The sequence below is a fragment of the Lithobates pipiens genome, unplaced genomic scaffold, assembly GCF_037356315.1.
Source record: "Lithobates pipiens isolate NorthernLeopardFrog02 unplaced genomic scaffold, aLitPip1_a1.2 Scaffold_13, whole genome shotgun sequence".
Classification (NCBI taxonomy): domain Eukaryota; kingdom Metazoa; phylum Chordata; class Amphibia; order Anura; family Ranidae; genus Lithobates; species Lithobates pipiens.
Genome location: NW_027507718.1, coordinates 477,339,487 through 477,364,430, shown reverse-complemented (window position 1 = coordinate 477,364,430; position 24,944 = coordinate 477,339,487). Strand labels below are relative to the sequence as shown.

At 45.7% G+C, this 24,944-nt stretch overlaps 2 protein-coding genes across 2 annotated transcripts; both read right to left on the bottom strand.

Annotated features, from left to right (window-relative positions):
• TMEM129 (transmembrane protein 129, E3 ubiquitin ligase) lies at positions 1-24,777 on the bottom strand. Its single transcript, XM_077477932.1, has 4 exons — positions 24,369-24,777; positions 22,542-23,016; positions 20,308-20,467; positions 1-2,726 (listed from the first exon to the last, which is right to left on the bottom strand). Exons 1-4 carry the CDS (start codon positions 24,571-24,573, stop codon positions 2,478-2,480), a joined length of 1,089 nt encoding a protein of 362 aa, XP_077334058.1. The 5' UTR covers positions 24,574-24,777; the 3' UTR covers positions 1-2,477.
• On the bottom strand, positions 12,311-14,845 carry LOC143975491 (uncharacterized). Its single transcript, XM_077477931.1, has 2 exons — positions 14,067-14,845; positions 12,311-13,960 (listed from the first exon to the last, which is right to left on the bottom strand). The coding sequence occupies exons 1-2, from the start codon at positions 14,263-14,265 to the stop codon at positions 12,639-12,641; spliced, it is 1,521 nt and encodes a 506-aa protein (XP_077334057.1). The 5' UTR covers positions 14,266-14,845; the 3' UTR covers positions 12,311-12,638.
• Positions 24,778-24,944: the final 167 nt, after the last annotated feature.

Genomic DNA, 24,944 nt, shown 5'->3' with positions numbered 1-24,944 from the left:
TTTGTCAGAAAGCCTTTACTTTCCTTTCAGAATCAACATTTTCTATGGGATACTATACTTAAAACATACTCCCACAAATGCAGGTCATTGTGCAAATTAACAAATCTTGGCTGCAATCACACAAAAAAGTATTTTCCTAACAAATTAATTTGAGACCATTTTGCAAAAATGAACACACCCCAATGAAAGTCTTAGGAGCAAAGATAAACTTTAGACAACAAAAACCTAATTAAACAAGAATGCAACTACTCAATTATTGTTAACTATTCAGTAAACAGGTGTTTAGTCAGAATACTGTAGCAAAAATTAAACAAAAATGTAACAAAGATGGAACTGCAACCATCTCACAGAGACATCCACGGAAGTTAACCCCTCGACAGGAGCGTCTTCTGATGAGAAGGGTTGAAGAAAATCGCCATGCAAGTTGACTGCAGTTAGCTAAAGAAGTAGAAAGCCAAACTGGGGTGATTGTTTCCCGTGACACCATACGTATACACTGCAGAGGAATGGCATGCATTGGTGTCATCCACGAAGGAAGTCCTAAAGTCCATGCACACCACCTAGAATTTGCCAGGGCTCATGCTGAAAAAGAAGAATACTTTAGGGACTCTTGTACTCTGGAGTGATGAAACCAAGATAAATGTTTTTTTGGAACTGAAGGCTTGTAAGGTGGAGAGTACAAAGAAAATGCATGATGCCTACATTGAAATATGGTGGTGGCAGTGTCCTTCTGTGAGGCTGCATGAGTGCTGCTGGAGTTGGGGAGCTGCATTTCATTGATGGTGTCATGAGTTCACAGATGTACTGCTCTATACTGAAAGAGAAGATGCTACCATCACTCTGTGCCCTTGGTCGTCGTGCACTTTTCCCAACATGCCAATGATTCAAAACACACATCTAAGGCCACTGTTGCCTTTCTGAAGAAGAAAATTGCAAAAGTGATTCAGTGGAAAATTATGTCTTCTGATCTGAACTCAATTGGGGAATAATGAAGAGACAAGTTGAGCATCATTCTCCATCCAGCCTCTAACTGAAGAATGGAAAAAGATAGATGTTGCAATATGTCGCCAACTTGTTCATTCAATGCCTAGAAGACTTGGTGCTGTCCTTACATAATACTAGACGTAGTAGTTTTTGTTGTGGGTCATATTCATTTTTTCATCAACTAAATTGAATAAAACTGAAGATTTTGTAATCCAAGTGATATTATTAACCTTACCTTCATGTAATGATCGAAACAAATGTTCTATAAAACTCAGTTTTGTCAAAATTTCGGAAAATGTTCATTGAGATATTAAAATATTACTTTACAAAAGTGGTGAACTCATTTATGCTGAGCACTGCGTGCGTGTGTGTGTGTATATATTGTAATATATACACATATCTAACGTTTTACATCACCCACGTGTCAAGGGATGAGGGTCCCTCACGAAGATTTAAAATTGGGTCATCAAATATTACTGTGTATTTGATGCGACTTGACAAAGCCACAACAGATCCCAAAAAATTATCTGGGGGAAAAAAAAAACAAAAAAAAAAAAAAAAAAAAACGTATGAATCTATGAATTTATACTGAAAAGCATGGTTAATCAAACACAGAATAGAAATGACCGAGCCAGTAGAATTCCCCATGATCTAAACTAGTGGTAAAACCCAGAACAGGACTTCGGCAGATTTGAATGCGCTTGATATGAGTGCACTGCTCAAAGCTCAATTAGGCTTTGGCCCTGGAGCAGGACATGGAGGCTGGCTGTAGCACAATACTGCTGTGTGTGAGCACAAACTTGCCAATGAACTCTGCCTTTCTAGAGACCTGCACTCACGTAGGAGAAACTCGTTTTTACCTTCAGGGCAGACATCTCAACAACGCAATGTAGAAATTCTAATACCACATTAAATTATGAGAATGTACTGAAAGACCCCCTCTAAAAAAGGGAATGTCCAACGGAAAATGAAAATGAAGGCACGACTTAGTCTTTTCAATTATTTACTGCTTTCTTGTAGCTCTTAAAGTCTCCAAGTTGTGAGATCCCAATGCTGGAATTTCAATTTTGTCCCCCAGACAGCCAGTACTATCTTATTTGGTGTGCCATGTCCTGGTTGCAGAAACAGAGAGGCTGGGGGTCCTGTAATGAGATCCCACCACTGGAGAGTGTGTCTGAAGCCAACATCTGAGGGCTCACCCCAGAAAAAAAGATGTTAGTTATAGGTTGACTTTAAACATCACTACCATCTTCTTTTAGCAGACATGGCACCAGGCATTGCCCAGCGACTCCTGAAAAAAATTGGAATATCCATAATGCTGCTATGGCCTAGTTCCATGGCATGGAATAATACAACCTCTATGTGGCCATAGATGGAGCCCCAGGACCCACCTAAACATGGCGGGTCTACTTGAGCTCTCCCAGGTTTAGGAAACTATTAGAACACTTTAGCCTATAGAAAAAGTCTTCAGTCTTAATCTAGAACGATCAGATTCATCGTACGATACACACATCCACGATACAGAATTTGGCTCGGCAAGTAGGACAAGGCACTTGGCTGGACAGCCAGGTCTCCGGATGCTGCTGGTCCTGACGACTGGCAAACCATTTGCCCATACAAGTAAGGCACCACATGGGTCGGCAGTAACACTGTTGGCATTCTCCTTCATTGGGTTCATGGCAATTTTTGACAAGCTTGATGTTGGCACTGGTCTGCATGCAGCCGATACAGGGTTCCAGCTCCTGTGAAGAATAACATAAGCATGTAATTAACACATAACTAGGCACATTTAGCTAAAATTATTGTGGAACAGGAAGTAGTAGCTATAACGATCAAGTCTAAACACTAAATGACGGTCTCTTGATTCACCCAATTCTGGTCAAATGTATATGAGCCATTTGTAGGCAATCTTAGCCTGGCTCATCTAGGGGAAACCACAATCAGCCAGTTTAGAAAATACAATTGTATCCCCCTGATAAGCCAGTGCTGAAGGAGTCTGCAGCACATCTTTACGGCCATGCTCAATGGGCCTGTTTAGGTCCCTGAAATCAATCAGTTGACTTCTCCATCCTGTTTCTATGGTGAGCTTAAAGTGTTTGTAACTAATAAAAAGAAAAAAAAAAAAGTTCCTGTTCCCTTATAGCAGATTAAGAAACACACTGCTTGTGCTGTCTAAACTGCCCCTCTTTAAACTGTAAAAAAAAAAAAAAAAAAAAACCTGGCTGATCCTGTGTCCCACCCTCTGTACTGACCACGATAATCATGGCTGCTGAGCCCCGACTACCATGGTCAGTTTTTCGTGCCTCCATCATCCGCAGACCTGCTCTGTCCCCCTCACCTCCCCCAGCCCTGCGTCTCTGTCTCCACCCCACCCCCTCCTGCTGCTGTTAGTAAAAAATAAAACATTACAAACCGTCACTGGCAGCCCCTCTATTATTTTTAGGCACAAAAGACAGGATAAGTGTTTTATTTAAACAAAGCTTGTAAATAGCTTTTTACAGTTATATTCAGGCCAGTCACGTGAACTCCTGGCTAGTCTCCTACTCCAATTCAGGGCTACACGACCTCCCCAGCTGACATCAGAGGGAGATCTCGGCCCTTCCCTCTGTAGCCCTGGATCAGAAAGGGTAAGTGTTTTATTAAAACAAAGCTTGTAAATACCTTTTTACAAGCTTTGTTTTAATTAAAAAAAAAAACAAAAAAAAAAACACTTACCCTGTCTGTTATGCCTAGCTATAACAGAGGGGCTAGCAGTGAATTACACGTTTAGGGTAACAACCACTTCAACTCAGTGAAAAATAAACAAAAGGATGCCTGGACCTATTTCGTGCAGTGCGGTGCAAATTGAGCCTATTCCAAAAGAACGGGCTCATATCGACCTGCAAAGAATTGCATGTGATTTGAATTAGAAAGCGGTGAGATTCCCATCTGTGATGGACCCTTGTACCCAAGAGGAGGCTGTCCACCGTAAATGCTTCCTTTGAACACAACAGCATGATCTAAGGTCCCTTAGCCCACCCAGTCACTTTGTCAAAGCATCAGTGTAGGGTAAAACAACTGACTCTTTATTAAAACACATGTACAGTGAGGTAACACTCAGGGGACAATCCCCCCCTCTCTTTGATTCAGGGCGGGGTACATTGTCCAATCAGCAAGGAGAGCTGTTGGAGGAATTCCCCCCTCCCAAGGAATAATGAAACAGGGCAGGTAGACTTTACCTCAACCAGTAGAATGACACAGTTGGATTTGACTTCTCATCTTTGGGAGGGGCTGCTGGAGAAGTCCTCCCCCTCCCCTCTCACAGCTAATCCACATAGACATACATCCCATAATACATTGCTTCCAAAGCAGACACAAAACAAAATGAACAATGGGATACAGGCACTTAACATATAAAAACCACCATCCCACCTCAAAACTATCCAGCAATGGTCTGTGAAATACTCCCACACAATTCTAGCAGTCTTACAGGTGAAGGATATTGCTCACAAACATTAATGTCCTTAGTGAAAAAAGCCCCTTCACGTCTTGAGCACAAACCACACACACACTGTGGTTACTGCCAACCCATGTGGTGCCTGGTTGTACTGGGAGTTGGGTTAAGCAGAGTCAACTGGGGTTCTCGGTCAACCTGTGCTCCTAATAGACACAGGGTTACGTACACCTAGGAGGGGCCAGGGGGAGCTGGACAAGGAACTTCCAGTGCTCTCCAAGGTACGCTGGGTTCCACAAGCCCCCCGCCCAAAGTGACTCCTGTCACACTATCCAAACCACATGTGGTGTCCTACACCACACAAGTTTGAACCCAGGCTGAGAACACTCTGCTTCACACTGCTGTGCTGTGGTTTGGCCTCAGCATGGGTGTACCTGCAGTTTTCACACACTTTACCTGCGGTTCCACAGACTTTCTATTTGATTGCCTGTTTTTGGCATTTTTTCTGAAAGTAATAAAAGGTGTAAAAAAATACTGCGCTGTGAAAAGATGTGCTCTACCCAGCTGCCAACACTACTGAAGACTACACAGTAACATGCAAAAATTAAAAACAAAAAAGTGTGGCGCTTAGGTGGCAACTAACCACATGAACCAGTAAGGCACTAATTCAAGCAAAGAAAATTACATACACTTCAAAAAAAAGAAAATATGTGTAAATGCCATTATATATCAAGAGATCTTACTCCCAGGTGGAAGAGTGCATGAACCTCATGCACACAAAAGGTTAAAGTAAATAAAATTAATTTAACATATACAGTCCATCAAGTGAACGTCTAACAGTCCTTGAAATGTGTAATATCAATCACAATTCCAAACTTCAGGGGACGGAGAAAAAAAAAAGGTGAAATTCAACTTCTGATGTATAGAATAATACCACCACCACCATTATAAAGAAGGGGAGAGGAGGCTTACCAAATGACATGGACTCTGAGGAAGGCTTACGCCTCTCGAGTCATATGGGCCTGTAGGTTAGCAAACCAGATAATCATACATCTAGTGTGTAATCTCCCGCAAGTCTTCAGGTCATGAAATCATCCGTAGTGATCCTCCTATAGTGCTCATCCCACGAAAATAGGGGGCTCAGGTATCAAAGACCATGGAAGTAAAAAACTAGCATAGCGTGATACCGTTTTAACATCACATTTATTAAAAAATAATAATAAAATTACACTCACATTTGGTTCAATCGTAATAACATAGTCAGAAAGTAGCGATGTCTGTAAGGGGGTCCACCCAACGTGTTTCAACTAAACAATCGTCCTCTGGGGTGTGGACCCCCCCAAAGAGCATTGCTTAGAAGTACAAAATGACCCGGAAGCACTTGGCACTTCCAGTCACATGTTCCGGAAGTGTATAGATTAAAAACTCCTCCATATATATTTATTATCCTTACATATAGCATCATCCCCATCAGAGATGTCCGCCAAATATCCAAACGAGACTGTGAATATTTGGATATGAAAGATTTTCCACATCTTGGGCATAAATTAGCATCCATCCTGTGTCGTAACCAAGCCTCGTTCTGATCACAAGGCCTGGCCATCCAAACACCAGCATGCAGCGTAGTCAAGCCTCGTTCTGAAAACCAAGCCCCGCTATGATTATGAGGCCAGGTCATCAAAACTCCGGCATACAACGTAGTCAATCCTCACTCTGAAAGCGAGGCCAGACTGTCACAGCTGCGGTTTAGCCAGCAAACACTTCCCAGGACCAAGCCTCGCTCTCAGAATGAGTCCACGTCATTTGGTAAGCCTCCTCTCCCCTTCTTTATCACAGTGGTGGTATTATACTACACATCAGAAGTTGAATTTCACCTTTTTTTTCCGTCACCTGAAGTTTGGAATTGTGATTGATATTACACACTTCAAGGACTGTTAGACCTTCACTTGATGGACTGTATAGGTTAAATTTTATTTACTTTAACCTTTTGTGTGCATGAGGTTCATGCACTCTTCCACCTGGGAGTAAGATCTCTTGATATATAACGGAATTTACACATATTTTCTTTTTTTTTTAAAGTGTATGTAATTTTCTTTGCTTGAATTAGGGCCTTACTGGTTCATGTGGTTTGTTGCCACCTAAGCGCCACACTTTTTTGTTTTAATTTTTGCATGTTACTGTGTAGTCTTCAGTAGTGTTGGCAGCTGGGTAGAGCACATCTTTTCACAGCGCAGTATTTATTTACACCTTTATTCCTTTGTTTACTATAGACTTAATATTGCAGCAGTGTTAACGATTTTTATACACTATGGATGTTTATGACTTTAGAGCATCACATACAGTTAACACTGAAGGTGTATTTGTAGCTACGGGTCACGATACTGAAGTAGGAGGGTTATTTGTGAGGCTAAAAAAATGTCATGGTATCAAAGCTTCATCTTCAATGGGATGTAGCATTCCTAAAACAGTATGTAACTGAAAATATGGTACTCCGTAGCCTAAGGTGGGATGTTTGCCCACAACAGGGTGAGGCTGATTTGGAATGCTGGTATAACCATTTTAATATGGCAGGGGTACAACTTTTGAATTTTCTGATTACCAGGAAACAAAATCGCCTCTACGTGTTGGATTGTGAAATTAAAGAGCTTAAAGAGGGATTATTGGGATACAAGGATTCAGTTGAATATGGTTCCTTGTCCTCCAATCTTCAGGTCCACCTTATCAAAGAGGATAAAGTCCAGAAAACTAAAAAACATAAAAAATATACTAGGGACACAGGTGACTATAGGTCAGGGAAAGTGTTTAGATGGCAAATAACTCCTTTGGGAGATCAGACTATGGAGACTGATGCTGCATGTCCCAGTAATACGGGTAATATAGTGGAAAAATCAATCCCTTCCTAAACCTCAGATGAATAAAAATCACATGTCGGGTAAAGCCCCACAAACCCATAAAGGAGGAATTCAAAATACCGTATATACTCGAGTATAGGCCGACCCGAATATAAGCCGAGGCCCCCAATTTACCCCCAAAAAAACTGGCAAACTTATTGACTCGTGTATAAGCCGAGGGTGAGACATGCCTGTCCATCCCTGTGTGTGTGTCCGTCCATCCCTGTGTGTCCGTCCATCCCTGTGTCCGTCCATCCCTGTGTGTCCGTCCATCCCTGTGTGTCCGTCCATCCATCCCTGTGTGTGTGTGTGTCCATCCATCCATCCATCCCTGTGTGTGTGTGTGTCTCCAACCATCCATCCATCCATCCCTGTGTGTGTGTGTCTCCATCCATCCATCCATCCCTGTGTGTGTGTGTCTCCATCCATCCATCCATGTGTGTGTCTCCATCCGTGTGTGTGTGTGTGTGTGTGTGTGTGTGTGTGTGTGTGTGTGTGTGTGTGTGTGTGTGTGTGTGTGTGTGTGTGTGTGTGTGTGTGTGTGTGTGTGTCCAGCCTACCTTTGTCCCGAGCCTCCGTCCCGTGCCTTGCCTCCTTGCCTCCGTCCCGTGCCGTGCCTTGCCTCCTTGCATCCGTCCCGTGTCGTGCCTTGCCTTGCCCCCGTCCCGTGCCGTGCCGTGCCTTGCCTCCGTCCCGTGCCCTCTTCGTCGGCGGCCATTGTAAAATTCAAAAGCTGCGCCGCCGCCTTCGCCTGTGATAGGCGGAACACTGAATTTCCCAGCAGCCTGTGTTCCGCCTATCACAGACGTCGTATCATCCTCGTCCGTAGTACGAGGATGATACGATGTCCGTGATAGGCGGAACACAGGCTGCTGGGAAATTCAGTGTTCCGCCTATCACAGGCGAAGGCGGAGCCGGAGGCGCGGCTTTTGAATAGAATGGCCGCTGTCTGTCTGCTCGACACGCTGATCGAGCGGGCAGACAGCGATGACTCGAGTATAAGCCGAGGGGGGCACTTTCAGCCTCAAAAAAGAGGCTGAAAATCTCGGCTTATACTCGAGTATATACGGTATTCATACTCCTAAAAAACATACACAAAGAGGTAGGGGCAATTATCCCAATAAACGAGGAGGTAGGGGCCAGAGAGATAATAGTTTCTACCATGATAACTTATCAGTATGAGAGGGATGCACCCTATGGTAGAGGGTCTCCAATTCCATCCCAAGGTCAGTCTAACCATCATCTTCCATATTATGGCCACCCTTCTGTGCCCACTTATAACCGATACTCTCCTCTTCGTAATCACCACAAGGAGAAAGTATGTCCATACCCTAGAGTTGATCAACATCCCTATGGTTACCAACAAAATAATTCCAATCCTAGGGCTCATCAGGATTTTTACGAGGATCCACAAAGTCGAAAAAGTGGTCCCATTCAAAAAGAGGATCCCGAGGAGGGAGGAGGGTCCAGAAACGAAAAAAGGCAGCGAACCTAGAATGTCAAGGAGTTTTTAACTTAAGCACTGTCACATTATCTCAAGAAGAAAAAAATCGTATTAAACAAGGGTCTCAAGTTTGCACCACCTCGGAAATTGAGCAAATTTGACACTTTTGTTGATGTCCATAATTTATTAGAAAGGTGAACATACAACGGTATTTAACCTCTAATCCCACTAGGAATGTTGTCAGGGCTGCAACATCGGGGACTGTACATTCAGGGTTACCCCTCTTTGTTTAGCGCCCCTACACAGCTGGCCACATCATTAAGTATGTTCAAAGAGCTAATATTGAAAGATTTGGCTTTATTACCACCTAGGAGGACTCATAATCCTCTACCCGAGGTGGGGCTCAGGTCCTTGTGCGATAACAAGGACCTAGTCATTCACCCTGCTGATAAGGTCGGGGGCGTGGTATTACTAGACAAGGCTGACTATGTAGGTGAAATGTACAACATTCTTAGTGATCATGCTACATATGTTAAACTACCTTGTGATCCTACAAAAAAAAATGACCAGTTACACTTACCGGTAACTGTGTTTCTGGGAAGTCTTCCAGGACGGCACCCTGAGAGATGACTGGTCCACCTGACAGGAAACACAATCAATCAAAGAGGTTAAAAGCCCCCGCCCCTCCCCGTGCTCCTCAGTTGTGACAAAGTATTGACCCACACCAGTGCACGAGAGTGAAGAAAACCACACCACACCACCACACTCTATACCTTAATTTAAACCTAAAGAGAACGGGTGGGAAGTAGGCCTGCCGTCCTGGAAGACTTCCCAGAAACACAGTTACCGGTAAGTGTAACTGGTCATTTTCTCAAGTCGTCTTCCAGGACGGCACCCTGAGAGAGGAGCAAGTAGCTCAGGCCTACCTTAGGGCGGGACAACCGCTTGCAGGACCTTCCTGCCAAATGCCAGATCCTGAGGGGACAGTAACTCCACCCTGTAATGCCTCAGGAAGGTGTTCTGGCTTGTCCATGTAGCGGCTCTACATATCTGCTCCACTGAAGCTCCGGCCCTTTCTGCCCAAGAGGTTGCCAGAGATCGCGTGGAATGAGCTTTCAGGTCCCTAGGAACTGCATTACCTGACTGCTCATAGGCTAAAGCAATGGCATGCTTAATCCATCTAGCTATGGATGCTTTGGAGGCTTGTTGGCCCTTCTTTTGGCCAGAAAAATTAACTAAAAGATGGCTGGACCTTCTAAACTCCTTAACTTTTTCTAAGTAGGATAATAAACAACGTCTGACGTCCAGACAGTGAAAAGAAATTTCCCTCTCATTTTGGGGATTATTACAAAAGGAAGGTAGCACTACTTCTTGAGACCTATGGAACCTGGATGCTACCTTAGGGAGGTACAGGGGGTCCTGCCTAAGTATAACCCTGTCCTCAAATAAACGAAAGTATGGTTCCTTGACTGAAAAAGCCTGAATATCGCCTACTCTCCTGGCTGATGTAATAGCAAGCAGAAAGGCCAACTTAAAGGTGAGAATCCTGAGGGGGATCTGGTCTATTGGTTCAAAGGGGGGCCTTGTTAAGCCCTCTAACACCAAGGTAAGATCCCATGGTGGGAACCTAGACACCTGGACAGGGGACAACCTCTCTCTGACCAAAAGGAACCTCTTGATCAGAGGATCTAGTGCCAAGCGTCTCTCCAAAAAACAGGATAAGGCTGCGACCTGTGCTTTAAGTGTCTTGGTTGCCAACCCCTGCTCTGCTCCATCCTGGAGAAACTCCAGAATGGCCGGGATCTCTTGCTGTGAAGTCCCTCTCACCTGACACCAGCGAGAAAAAATCCCCCAGGTCTTAGCGTAAATACGCCTTGTGACCGGCTTTCTACTAAGGAGGAGAGTATCCACTACTCTGTCCGACAGGCCCTTCTCCCGCAGGTTCTGCCTTTCAAGAGCCAGGCCGTCAGCCTGAAGAAGCTGGGGTCTGGATGGCAAACTGGACCCTGAAGGAGAAGGTCGCGCCGAACAGGAAGGTGTAGAGGCGGGGCTATGGACCAACCCTGCAGGGCTGGAAACCAAGCTCTCTTGGGCCACCAAGGAGCTATCAGAATCAGGGCGCCTTCCGAGAGAAACAGCTTTTGAAGAACCCTCGGAATAAGCCCCAGGGGGGGGAAGGCATAGGCCAACCGGAAGTCCCAAACCTGGGCCAAGGCGTCTATCCCCTCTGAGCCCCCCTCTCGGGCAAGGGAAAAGAATCTCTTTACCCTTCTGTTCTTTCTGCGGGCGAACAGATCTATCTCTGGATCGCCGAACTGCCGACATACCAGGGAGAATACCTCTGGATTCAACTCCCATTCTCCCTGAAGAATCGGCTGACGACTGAGATAGTCTGCCTCTACATTCAGGGACCCCTTTATGTGGACTGCGGAAATGGAGATAATCCGATGCTCCGCCCAGCCCATGATCTCTAAAGATAGAGCCAGTAGAGTTGGAGATCTGGTGCCCCCCTGATGATTGACAAATGCCACTGCCGTGGCGTTGTCTGATAGGACCTGAACTTCCTGGTCCTTGATCCTCCTTTCGAAAGCCTTTAATGCCTCCCCGATGGCCAAAAGTTCTCGAAAATTTGAGGATGTCTTTCTCTGACTCACGTCCCAGGAACCCTGGGCTGTTAGATCCTCCAGGTGGGCCCCCCACCCCCAGGAACTTGCGTCTGTTGTTATCCTGAGCGGCTGAAGCTGACTCCAAAGGAGGCCCCCCTGAAGCCTCTGAGGGTGAAGCCACCAGTGAAGAGAATCCTTTACCTCGATCGGAATGGCCACTTCTACTTCTAGAGAAACCCCTTTCCTGTCCCAAGAGGAAAGGAGGAAGTGCTGGAGGGTCCTGGAGTGCAGCTGTGCCCAAGGAACTGCTGGGATAGCTGCCGTCATCAGGCCCAGCACCCTCATAATCCCTCTGTATGGAGATGTCTTTGCCTCTAACAGAGAAAGGACCGCTGAAATTATACCCTCTACCTTGCTCTGGGGTAGAACTAACTTCTGTTGCGCGGAATCCACCAGGAATCCCAGATACATTTTCGTCTGGGCCGGAATCAGTGAGGATTTTTCCTTGCTGATGATCCATCCCAGGGATTCTAAGGTCTCCACTACCCTGGCTAGATCCAAAAGGAGCTGATCCCGATTCTGATTGTAAATCAGAATGTCGTCCAAATAGGGAATCAGCGCTACTTCCTGGAGATGCAGGAAGGCCACTACTTCTGCCAGGATCTTTGTAAAAACCCTTGGACTGGATGCCAGCCCGAAGGGGAGGGCCGCAAACTGCCAATGCTGAACTCCCTCTGGAGAGGCAATTGCAAATCTTAGGAAGACCTGATGGTTCTGAAATATAGGGACGTGAAGGTAGGCGTCCTTTAAATCCAAGGTTACCATGAACACGTCCCTGAGAAGGTGTCTCCTGAGAGAATAAACACTCTCCATGCGGAACTTCTTGTACCGCAGGAAGAGGTTGAGATGCCTTAGATTTATGATGAGGCGATATCTTCCTGGGGGCTTTGGTACCACAAATATGTGGGAGTAGAACCCCTGACCCTGCTGGCCCTCTGGAACAGGCACTATGACCTCCTGCCTGGCCAGTTCTTCTATATTCTGTAGGACTCCTGCTGCCTTGCCAGGATCCCTGGGAAGGTGGGTCAAGAGAAATTTGGTGGGAGGAGAGGAAAGAAATTCTAATCTGTAACCCTCTTTTATGATCTGTAGAATATGGGGGCTCTGAGTGACCCTTTCCCACTGAGGGACAAAGTGGGAAAGTCTTCCCCCCACTGGAATGTCATTTGGAGGTCTTGTCGCTTGACTTCTGGCTGGAAAAGAGAATGCCTGACTTCTGCTTATCCTTCCCAGCCCCCCCAACGTCTATTAGGGGAGACCTTTTTCTCTGAGAAGCGGTTCTTTGCCTGGGGGCCACGAAAAAACCTCTTCCTATCCCTCCTCGGTTTAGTAGGGAATTTCTTCCCCTTTTCGGTCGACCTAGCAAGGGCTTGGTCTAGGCCAGCACCAAAAAGGAGGGAACCCTCAAAAGGGAGGCCACATAGACGGGTCTTAGATGAGCCATCCCCGTCCCAAGTTTTAACCCATAGGGCTCGCCGAGCCGAGTTTAGTAAGGCAGCAGACTTGGCGGTTGTGCGCACCGTCTCCACGGCCGCATCCGCTAGGTATGCAACAGCGCTGCCTACGACCTCCAATGAATCTAAGACCTCCTTAGACTTGGAAGTCTGGGAGATGTGGTCTATCAGCTTAGAGATCCACATGTCCGCATTTCTAGCGATGCAGGCTGAGGCCAACGCGGGGCTCATAGCCGACGCGTTGGCCTCCCAGGCCCTGCGCAAAATAGTTTCTGCCCTCCGATCCATCTGATCCTTGATGTTCCCAGTGTCTTCAAAGGAAAGATCGGATTGTTTAGAAACTTGTGCCAGGGAGGCGTCTAGCCTAGGAGTCTTGAAAAACTTCTCCTCATCCTCCTCAGTAAAGAGGCATCTACGCTTCCATGTTTTGTACTTTAGGAGCCTCTTCTCCGGATCCTTCCACTCCCTTAAGATAATATCTTTGAGTGCAGGATGTACCGGAAGAACCCTGGTCTGTGGTTTAATTAAGCCCCTATACATTTTGTCTTGGGCAGAGACCTGTGCCGTGGGCTCCTGAATCCCTTCAGAAGCGTAAACCGCCCTCAGTAGTCCCTCCATGTCATCGGCTGAAAAGATATGCCTGCTAGACCTGGAGTCCTCCCCCTCATCCTCCTCCTGGCTGTCCAACACACCCTCGTCCGAGAATCCCTGCCCATGGGATTCGGACTCATCCTCCTCCTCTGAATCCTGAGACTGGAGACACCTTGGGTTGTCTGCCCGCCGTCTAGACCCCCTAGAGGAAGCGGAGCCCTCCTGGGAGGAGGCGTCCTTGCTGGTGTGAGCCTCTGAATCCCTAGACTTAAGGGAGGACTGAAAGGCTTTCAGAGTGGACAGCATCTCAGTTTGTACTGTGAGAAACTTCTCCATTATCTGAGAGGTTTCCTTCCCTGTCAGCTTCTGTATACATTTAAAGCAGAAGGGTTTAGGATGATCTGGGGGTAATCTAGCATTACAGTTTCCACAACGCTTAGAGCGGGTGGAAGATTTCACGGGACGGCTGGCAACCCCAAGGGCAGTGGCATCGTCCCCTGAAACAAAAACATACAGGCATTACAATACAGCACTGTACCACCCAGAGGAGAAGAGTTGGGGTACCCTCCCCCATCTAAACCTCCGGCGGCCGGTCAGACTCACCCCCTGTGGTCTCCTCCATGGCCATGGACCCTGCGGGTCTCTCCTCACGTTCCATGCTGCTGGCACCAGTGAGCTTCTTCGGACAGCTAACACAGGCGAAGGCAGCCGGTCTGTGGGAGAAGTGGGCGCCTGCTCCTCCTGGATTTATGTCCCCGATTTGGGAAATCAGCTGTGAGGCTGAGGCTGTGGTTACCTCCATGCTGATACGGCCACCATTTTGCTGTAGACAGGAAATGACCCGAACTCTGAGCTCACTTCCTGTTCTGTGGAGGAAGTGATGTCATTCCTCCACCAAGCTCCAGGAAGATGGTGCCAAACCTCCCCAGAAAGCTGAGCACCTCTGCTGCAAAGGGGAGATACTGCCTCCAGCTGCACCAAGAACCCTCTGGATTGCTGGACCTGGAGTCTTCAGAGAGATACCCTGAGCCAAAAAGGGACACCAGGCTCCTTTTCTGCACGGCCACCGCACAGGTAAGGAGAGGAGAGGAAAATTGGCCCCTGAAGTTCTGGGTACACCACTGTACCCAGGGTCCTTCAGCGCTCAGGGGGGCTCTTCCAGTTTCTGCTGCCCCCCCTGAGGAAAATATAGGGGAACCCCCCAGGAAGGATGAGAACATCCTGCCATACCTAGAGGCTTCCCAGGCATTAGGTCTGGCTCCCAGGGGGAGACCACCAGCCCCAGGCTTCGGGTCTAGGAAAAAATAACAAACGGTTTCGCTGTGGGGAAACACAATCAAAAACTGAGGAGCACGGGGAGGGGCGGGGGCTTTTAACCTCTTTGATTGATTGTGTTTCCTGTCAGGTGGACCAGTCATCTCTCAGGGTGCCGTCCTGGAAGACGACTTGAGAAAATAAAAAATACAAAAAAGGGAAATAAACATCTCATTGTTAAAGGATTTGATTTGAAGATTTTAAATAAAAAAAGAAAGAATTTCGTGTCCCACTAGCTCCACGTATTTCCATTATTTATTATTTGCCCAAGATCCATAAGAATCCCATCTGTCCCCCCGGTCGTCCCATTATAAGTGGAATTGATTCCATCACCTCCCGTATTGGGAAATATATTGACCATTTTCTCCAACCTTTAGTTAAAACTACCCCTTCATTTCTTAAAGACAACAAAGATGTAATCAACCGATTGTCTAGTTTCACTATTGAGGAAAATTTGATCATGGCTACGGCAGATGTGGCATCACTGTACACATGTATCCCTCATCATATTGGGATGGAAGCTGTACATACGTTTTTAAAAAGTGATCCCACTCTTGCCGAGTTTCAAGTGGACTATATTCTGGAACTTTTAGAGTTTGCAACTCAACACAATTATTTTTGGTTCGAAGGGAAGTTTTACTTAAGCCCCATACACACTATCAGATTTTCTGCTGATTTTTTCCTTCAGATTTACCAAAACCATGTAATATGAGATCAAACCTTAGGAGTTTCAATTTGTATGCAATCAGGCAGGCCCTTGCACTACATGGTTTTGGTAAATCTGAAGACAAAAAATCAGCAGAAAATCTGATAGTGTGTATGGGGCTTTACAGACCAAGGGTGTAGCAATGGGGGCAAAATTTGCCCCCAGTTTAGCTAATCTATTTATGGCCAAATGGGAGGATGATGTCGTCTTTGCTGTGGATTACCCTCAGTTGAAACTGTGGGCCAGATACATTGATGACGTCCTCCTCCTATGGGCACGTACATCTGAAGCATTAAAATAATTTTTTTCTGTCCTTAATGGGAATGATAGAGGGATAGTCCTATCCTATGAATCTAGTATGTCTAGGATTAATTTTTTAGACTTGGGAATAGAAATTTCAGGACGTCAGTTTGTGATGAGCATACATTTTAAACCCAAGGCTAGAAACGGGTTTATACCTGTGGATAGTTGCCACCAGAGAACATGACTGAACTCTGTTCCTACGAGTCAATTCCTGCGACTTCGCAGGAATTGTACCGATATCAACACGTTTAAAATCCAGGCTGATGTCTTGAAGTCTAAATTCTTGGATAGTGGGGTTGATATCGATAGAGAATTGCAGAAGGTTTTGGATATTGATCAAACTTCTTTGCTGGGGGAGAGGCCTCGTAGGGAGGATGATGGCCACTATAAATGGTCCTTCCTAACACGATTCTCTACACAGCGCAAACAAATTAAGAATATTTTTGAAAGACTTTGGAGCATCCTAAGGAACGATAAAGTCCTTGGACCTCTCATACCGGAAAGACCCAAGGTGGTCTACCGGGGTTTACCTGCATTGAAAAGTAAGATTGCCCCCTCTATCATCAACCCCCCTGTAAAACCTATGTTCTTTCACAATTGGACAGGTTACTATCAATGCAAAAGGTGTATGGTTTGTCATCATAACAGCAGTGGACGCGGCAGTACTAAGGAATTAAAATCTACTGTAACGGGCCGCACTTATAAGATCAAACAGTTCTGCACCTGTGCCACAATAAACGTAGTGTATCTACTGACTTGTCCTTGTGGCAAACAGTATGTAGGCAGAACCATAAGATCATTCACCACTCGTGTGTCGGAACACATTAACTGTGGGTTGGGCCTCGTTCTGAGAGTGAGGCTTGGTCCTGGTAAGTGTTTGCTGGCTAAACCGCAGCTGTGACAGTCTGGCCTCGCTTTCAGAGTGAGGCTTGACTACGTTGTATGCCAGAGTTTTGATGGCCTGGCCTCATAAGCAGAGCGAGGCTTGGTTTTCAGAACGAGGCTCGACTACGCTGCATGCTGGTGTTTGGATGGGCAGGCCTCGTGATCAGAACGAGGCTTGGTTACGACACAGGATGGATGCTAATTTATGCCCAAGATGTGGAAAATCTTTTATATCCAAATATTCATAGTCTCGTTTATATTTTGGATATTTGGCGGACATCTCTGATGGGGATGATGCTATATGTAAGGATAATAAATATATATGGAGGAGTTTTTAATATATACACTTCCGGAACATGTGACCGACAGTGCCAAGTGCTTCCAGGGTCATTGGTTATTTTGGGGTCATTTTGTAATTGTAAGCGATGCTGTTTGGGGGGGGGGGGTGTCCACACCCCAGAGGGCGACTGTTTAGTTGAAACGCGTCGGAGGACCCCCTTACAGACATCGCTACTTTCTGACTATGTTATTGCGATTGAACCAAATGTGAGTGTAATTTTATTATTATTTTTAATAAATTGGATGTTAAAACGGTATCATGCTATGCTAGTTTTTTACTTCCATGGTCTTTGATACCTGAGCCCCCTATTTTCGTGGGATGAGCACTATAGGACAGGGCTCGACAAACCCCGGTCGCCAGGTCGCATTTGCGCCTAGATTTCGTGTCCTGGCGACTGGGGCAACGCTGCGGGGGTATCCTGTCTCCATTTGGACCCCGAACTCCGCCGCGCAATTCCATCGTGCCGCGCCGGCCAGTAATTGAGGCCGCGGCTTTGCGGCCTACTAAAATCTTTCGGTAGTCTGGCGCCATCTTGTGGTGGATGTAGAAATTACACCCTATTCCAATAATGATAATTCCTAATGGAGTGAAGCTCCCTGACTGTTTTTCACTGCCCGCCCATTTCCTTCCCCTAATTAAAATAATTTTTTTTACTTTTTACAAAAAAAAAAAAAAAATAATAATAATTAAATATTATATATATATATATATATATATATATATATATATATATATATATATATATATATATATATATATAATTATTTAATTATTATTATTTTTTTTTTGTAAAAAGTAAAAAAAATTATTTTAATTAAGGGAAAAAAAAAAATATTATTTGTAATCCTCCCTGCTTGACCCCTTTCACAAGGGCTGTCTGATCAGGTTCACCTGTCAGTTTTTCAGGCGGACCTGATCTAACCCTTAGCGGGGATATGACGTTAAGAAGCGGGAACATGGCGGAAATAAAAGTCACATTCTTTTGTTAACCACTTCGTGCCCGCGCTATAGACAAAAGATGTCTACAGCACGGACACCAATTGCCGGGAGGGCGTCCCTGGACATCCTCCTGTTTACTTCCCCTCTGAACGCCGCCATGGGCGCACATCGGGGAAGTTCTGTGTTGGCCGTGTCCCTTGGATACAGCAAATCACAGATCATGCTAAATGGCCAATCACAGCGGCCATTTAGCACTCAAGCGGTGTGTCCAATGAGAGGTGATCTCATATGTGGGGGGCTGGAGGCTATCTTCCCCTCACTTGTCTCCATGTCAGGCCAGGGACAGGTCCAGATCGCCGTCACGGACCTGGCTCCTAACTTTTTTAGCTGGCTCCCAGATTCCAAACAAATTTGTCAACCCCTGCTATAGGAGGATCGCTACGGATGATTTCATGACCTGAAGACTTGCGGGAGATTACACACTAGATGTATGATTATCTGGATTGCTAACCTACAGGCCCATATGACTCGAGAGGCGTAAGCCTTCCTCTGAATCCATGTCATTTGGTAAGCCAAACCTCAGTGCAGCAATGTAAAGCTGGTCTTATTAGTGCAATTGTGCCTGAGATCAGCAGAATACATGTGTATTTTATGTGCAAATATGTGGCATTAATCTTGGGGCCCGTTTTGCAACCAAATCAACAGTTGCAGTTTTGCATAATTGTGCGGCCAAATAGTGACTGTCTGTCTTTGTTTTCTACTGGGCTGCACCTGTGAACACTTATCTACAGATGAAATGCATCAAATAAACGTGGTGCATTGACATTGTATTCAAACGAATGGACTTGCCGGAACACAATGCATGTTAACGGATCAGTCAGATGTTACTAGGCCCTAAGGGATAGCTAAAAGGACAACACATATCAGTAACCCTCTACAGTCTTTCAGATAGGCTGGCTGTCCCTAAAACTTCATATGGGGGAGGATCGGTCATTCTTCTGTGTGTTTAAAATTTCAGTTTGAGCTAATGAACTCTACGAATGGCCTTTTCAAGCAAAGTAATTAGGATAGCATGAGAAAAGAAGCCAGAGTCCAAAAGGTCCACCTAGCTAAGAGGCTAAGGCAAAGATAACAAGATAATATTACACAATTATAAATACGTATCCAAATAAAAATAAAAAAAATGAAAAGTTATTTTTATTCTTGTTAACATTTTCTGGAGCTGCTTTTTAAATAATCGAAACCCAGAGCAATATACATGGTAAACAAATATTATGGCCTACAATGGCTTTCTATCATGTGTTCTGGTAACAAGATTCCTATAACTGCCTGGGGCCATGAAGGGACAAAGCAGAGGAATGCAAGCAGACATTTATGGTGTGTTGACTCATTTCCTTTCACATTAGTACACTCGAATAGGCCCCTTTCACATGTGTGGACCATTCAGATCCGCCTGCAAGTTTTTTCAGAGGGATCTGAACGGTCGCTCCATACAGCTCTATGGAGCGTCGGATGTCAGCGGTGTCATGTCCGCTGACATCCGATCCGCAAAATCCAGACTGATGGATGTCCTATTTTCCATCCATCTGGCGAATCGGATGAAAATGGACAGGCGGCCCGTAATCATCTGATCCCCCTATAGAGAGCGGTCTCTGTGACAGGTCCATCCCTGCACAGTGTGCAGAAACAGACTTGTCATCCGCCGGCTCAGCGGGGATCAATGGAGTGATCGTCGCTGCTCAAGCCCCGCTGCTCAAGCACATTTATAGGTAAAGTTGATCCAGTGCAAATCTCATTGCCTCTCGGGGGATCAAGAAGGAATTTTTTCCCTTGCAGTAGCAAATTGGAGCATGCCTTGCTGGGTTTTTTTTGCCTTCCTCTGGATCAACTGTGTGCGAAGGATTGTTGTTGGTTGAACTAGATGGACTTCTGTCTTTTTTCAACCTGACTAATGATGTAACTGGCTAGAACCCATACTACATCTTCTGTGAATGGAGCATGATCTAAGAATAGAGGACAGGGAGAAGATTGATAGATCTGCTTCCTTATGCCATAGATTCTGTTCTATTCATAGAAGCTGTAGTATGTAGTATGACTGGTAGAACTGGGCTGAATGGGTGGGTATAGTCCGGTTCTCTTGATGAAAACCTGTGACAGCCCTTTAATCTTCCGGTGCAGCGGGGGTTAATAAAATTAAAGTGCTGCCACATGCTTTCATCAAGAGATCCTGACTATACCCACCCTGTTCAGCACCACCATTCATAATAGAACAGGATCTATGAACGGAATGAAAGCAGCTTTAGAGTGCCCTTTTTAAGTGACAAGACTATAGCAACATTTGTGTGAAATTAACAAACCTGATTGCTGGGCAGCTGATAGAAACTATTTGCTTCTACAAGAGATCTGAAGGTCTCCAGGAACAAGTCGCTCAGTGTTTGATGGATCACAACATTGGCCGCATTTCGGATGGGGGCGTGGAGCTTCTCCTTCAGCTCACCATATTCTGTAGAATTTAACCTGCAAGCAAAGAAAGGAAGAATTACATCCCCTGTAACTTAGTATTGTTTAACCACTTGACCTGCGGAAGATTTATCCACCTTCATGATAAGGCCACTTTTTGGCGATACAGCACGGCTTTATTTTAACTGATTGCGTGATCATGCAACGCTGTACACAAATAGAGCTTTCTTTTGGTGGTATTTGATCACCACTGCATTTTGTAATTTTGAGCTATAAAACAAAAAAAATAAATAAAAAAGTGCTGACAATTTTGAAACGAAAGCAATATTTTATACTTTCTGCCATAAAATATATATTTTATGGCAGAAAGTATAAAATATTGTTTTCCTTTCAAAATTGTCAGTGTATTATTTTTTTTTTAATGTAAGCTAATTGTATGTATTCTGCTACATATTTTTGGTCACAAAAATCAAAATAAGTGTATATTGATGGGTTTGCACAAAAGTTAGAGTCTACAAACTATGGCATATATACTGGAATTTTTTTTATACTAGTAATTGCAGCGATTAGCGACTTATAGCGGGACTGCAATATTGCGGTGGACAATCTTATACTAAATCAGTACTAAAAATATAAACATAACATAAAAGATACAAACTTATAATTTCAATATACGTGTAGAGAAGAAAAGATACAGGTGTATCAGTCTGTATAGGGGAAAGAAATAAACAATTGTTCATACAGAAAGTATTAATATGCAATAAAAGAGTATTTTCAGATAAAGTCCATCCACAGAGGGCAGACTCCAGTGTTGGAACAGAGGAAGATTCCAGCAGCAGCTGAAAGTGATACAAGAAGGAGAGGGACCTGAGTGTAGGAGTGACAATACCATTTTATGTAAATAAAACAGTGGCAACTCACAAAAGGTATGAGGGGTTCAGGCACATCAGTATGATGATCAGAGCTTGAAGAAGGTGCGCGACTACCAGGACATTCGCAGTACGCCGGCTCAGAATTTCTTTGCATTTCAGTGACGTCTACACTACTCTCCATTTGCGCCCCAAGCTTCGATTTGGAACTGTTTCCATCCTACAGCCGACCTCCTGATAGCAGGGAAATTACACATACGGCGGGAGATCGTGGACGGTGCAACTTTCACTGAGGACAGCTCATCGGCCTGAAACCCTCATACCTTTGTGAGTTGCCACTGTTTTATTTACATTAAATGGTATTGTCACTCCTACACTTAGGAGGCGCCTCTCCTCCTTGTATCACTTTCAGCGCTAAAAATATGCACTGTCACTGTACTAATGACACTGTCTGGGAAAAGGTTAAACATCTAGGGCGATCAAAGGGTTAAATGTGTGCCTAACCTGTATTTTTGTGTACCAAGTATGATGGTTTCACTAAGGAACGTGATGGGTTCTCTTTCCCTGCTTTCAGGACAGAGCTCTCTCTGAATGGTTTACATATGCAGAGCTCTGTCCAGCCTCTCTGTTCCTCAGTCCATTGACTGGCATCCACTGATTGGCTTTTGCTGTAACTAATTGCAGCAGAAGCAGCGCACATGTGTAATCTGCTATACAGTAAATCTGCTATAGGGCAGTTCACGAAGTGGTTAAAAAGGTCTACTTCACCTCAAGCTGATGTTTGTTAGTGTTAAAAAAAAAAATAAGGCATGACCTCTGTCTGTAGTGTGAGAACTGACACTTCCACCCCCAACACTGGTGCGGGTGAGAGCCACACAGTAATTAGATCTGACACAGACACAAGAAGGCAGAGCAATTAACAGAAACATCACCATGCAGTCTTCGATTACATTAGCACTCCCACATTTGGGATGCAACTGAGGAAATGACAAGGCATGGATTTTTGTCCTGAAAAAGGTTTCCTTTTAGTGAATAGGGACAAGCTAGGTGAATGAATACATGGATATAGAGGAATTTATCAGCCATGACACTACAAACTGCAGCCACAACATGTGCAAACAAAGAGCACAGGGATTAGAACTACACTAATAGCTAGATAAAACAACAAAAACACGTGAATATGTACAATGCCTTTAAGGTAACCATTTCTGTAAAAGAACTGGAAAGAAGCTAAAACAGCACCCCGAATCTCAGAAAATCACCTGATATCAAAGGGCCGAACGTTGGGGTTGATGCTTGCCACCCGTATGGTGATGAACTGGATGGGGGTGTTGGAGTCCGGTGAAAGTTCATGCTGTCTAGACTCGGTCACGGTAAGATGAATATCTTGTTGCTGAGCTATGTACACCCTGTAGGTGGTCACCTTCATTACCCAGGTGTCGGTCACGATCACCCGGGCCCCGGGCACCCCTGTGGCAAACTTATCAATCCTCCGGAATTCAGTGTTGATGGAAGAGGCCACGACTCTCCAGCCGGACTGGGGCAGGGCATGATGGGCCAGGGTCCTGGCCAGGGGGTGATTGCTCCATCTCTTCTGTGACCAGTGAAGAGCCAGGAGGCTGGTCAGGGTGGGAAGGGCAACGGCCATCAAGGCAAACGCCTTCCAGCCTTCACTGGCCATGTAGAAGTAATAGAGCTGCTTCTCCGGGGCTGCAAAACACATCCCTATGTAATAACCTGAAAAAATAAAACTCGTATGTTAATGACATCATTCATGTTTATTCTGACCCTCCCAACAGAGAATAAAATGGAGAAGAAAAGGATGGCCTGCATAAGAGGGGGTTGGGGAGTTCAAGATGAGTTAAAGGGGGGAGGGGGGAGGTTGGTAGGATACAAGATACAGCAAAGTAAGAGAACCTGTCATCAATCTACACTAACAAAAGACTCCATATTTCATATAACTCCATATTGATAAACGCTCCACAATGACCCCATACCCCTCTTATGACACAATCCAGGGCTGTGTTACTCCACCCCCCCCAGAAGGTACAAACCCCTATTATGTCATCAGAGGGGACGTCTCCACCTTCATCTGACAGCAAAGCAGCACCACCGACTAGAATAACAGTCGCCATCACTGTGTATATCACAGTGCGATCTGTGCAGTGTTTTTTTTTTTTTTGTTTGTTTTTTTACGGGGTTCAGCAATGACAGGTCCTCTGTACAATGGTTTTTATGAAGAGGCTGATCAGGGTGATGACACAGGGGACAATTAGGGGTGGACAACAACTGCATCAGATAAACAGGGTGACAATGCAAGATAAATTTAGGGTAACAAAGAAGAAAAGATCAGGGTGACAATGAGGGATCCTCAAGGTGGAGAACACAGGGGGGACTATCAGAAGGGACAACGTGGGGGACCAACAGGGAGCTTGAGGTATGGGGAACACAGTGGGGGGGGCGCAGAACGACAATGTGGGGTACGCACAACACAGGGGACCATGGTGGGACAATGTGGGGGACCCCAGGGGGCAGGGGAGCAACAACGTAGGGGACCACCGGGGGGGACCCAGGGGGAGGGGGGAAACGACAATGCAGGGGACCATGGGGGGGGGTTAACGTGGGGGATCAACAACGCAGGGGACAACGTGGGGGGAGGGGGGAACAACGCAGGGGACTGTGGGGGGAAAACATGGGGGTTCCCAGGGGTGGACCCCAGGGGGGGAAGGGAATGACAACACAGGGGACCATGGGAGGACAATTTGGGGGTCCACAGGGGAATGACAACGCAGGGGACTGTGGGGGGGGGGGCAACGTGGGGGTCCCCAGGAGGGCAGGGGAACGACAACACGGGGACAACTTGGGGGTTCCCAGGGGGGCGGGGAACGACATCGCAGGGGACCATGGGGGGACAACTTGGGGGTCCCCAGGGGGCAGGGGAACGACAAAGCAGGGGACTGTGGGGAGACAACGTGGGGGTTCCCAGGGGGACGAAAATGCAGGGGACTGGGGGGCGGGGGAACGAAAATGCAGGGGACCGCGGAGGACCACCAGAAATAACTTGTATATGAGGTCAGGCAGCAGCTCACCCAATGGCAGCAGGGAGTGGACCAGCACAGTGGCCGTGGTCCTCCTGATGTGGTAATGGATGAAGGACAGGTCCTCACTCCCCAGCCAGCCGGACAGCAGGTTCTGCACGGTGATCCCGGCCGAGTGGAACTCATTGGGGGTGAAGACGAAGCACACAGCGAACACAACATAGGCTAAAGTGAATGTAACTGCAGGGCTCTCCATGACACCCGGGCACAGATCCCTCCGGACACGTACTTCCTCCCTAGACTCGGAGGATGCCGGGAGTTGTAGTCCCTGATACGTGTCCTGTAGTTCAGAGCTCCCATTGGACAATGTCCTGATTGGGCATTATCTCATCAAGAGACACATCTGCGAATGTTAATCAGGAACATTAATGCAACCATCACATAAAATTTTAAGTCTAGAATAAAATAACTGTGTGTGGTCGCCATATCTGACGGAACACCCGCGAGTTTAAAAAAAAAAAAAAAAAAAAAAACAACAAAAAAAAAAAACTATACCCTGCAACAGACATGCGCGGAACCACCTACTTCACCAAACCTGCCTCAGAACAAAGCGCGTCCGTCTGCAAG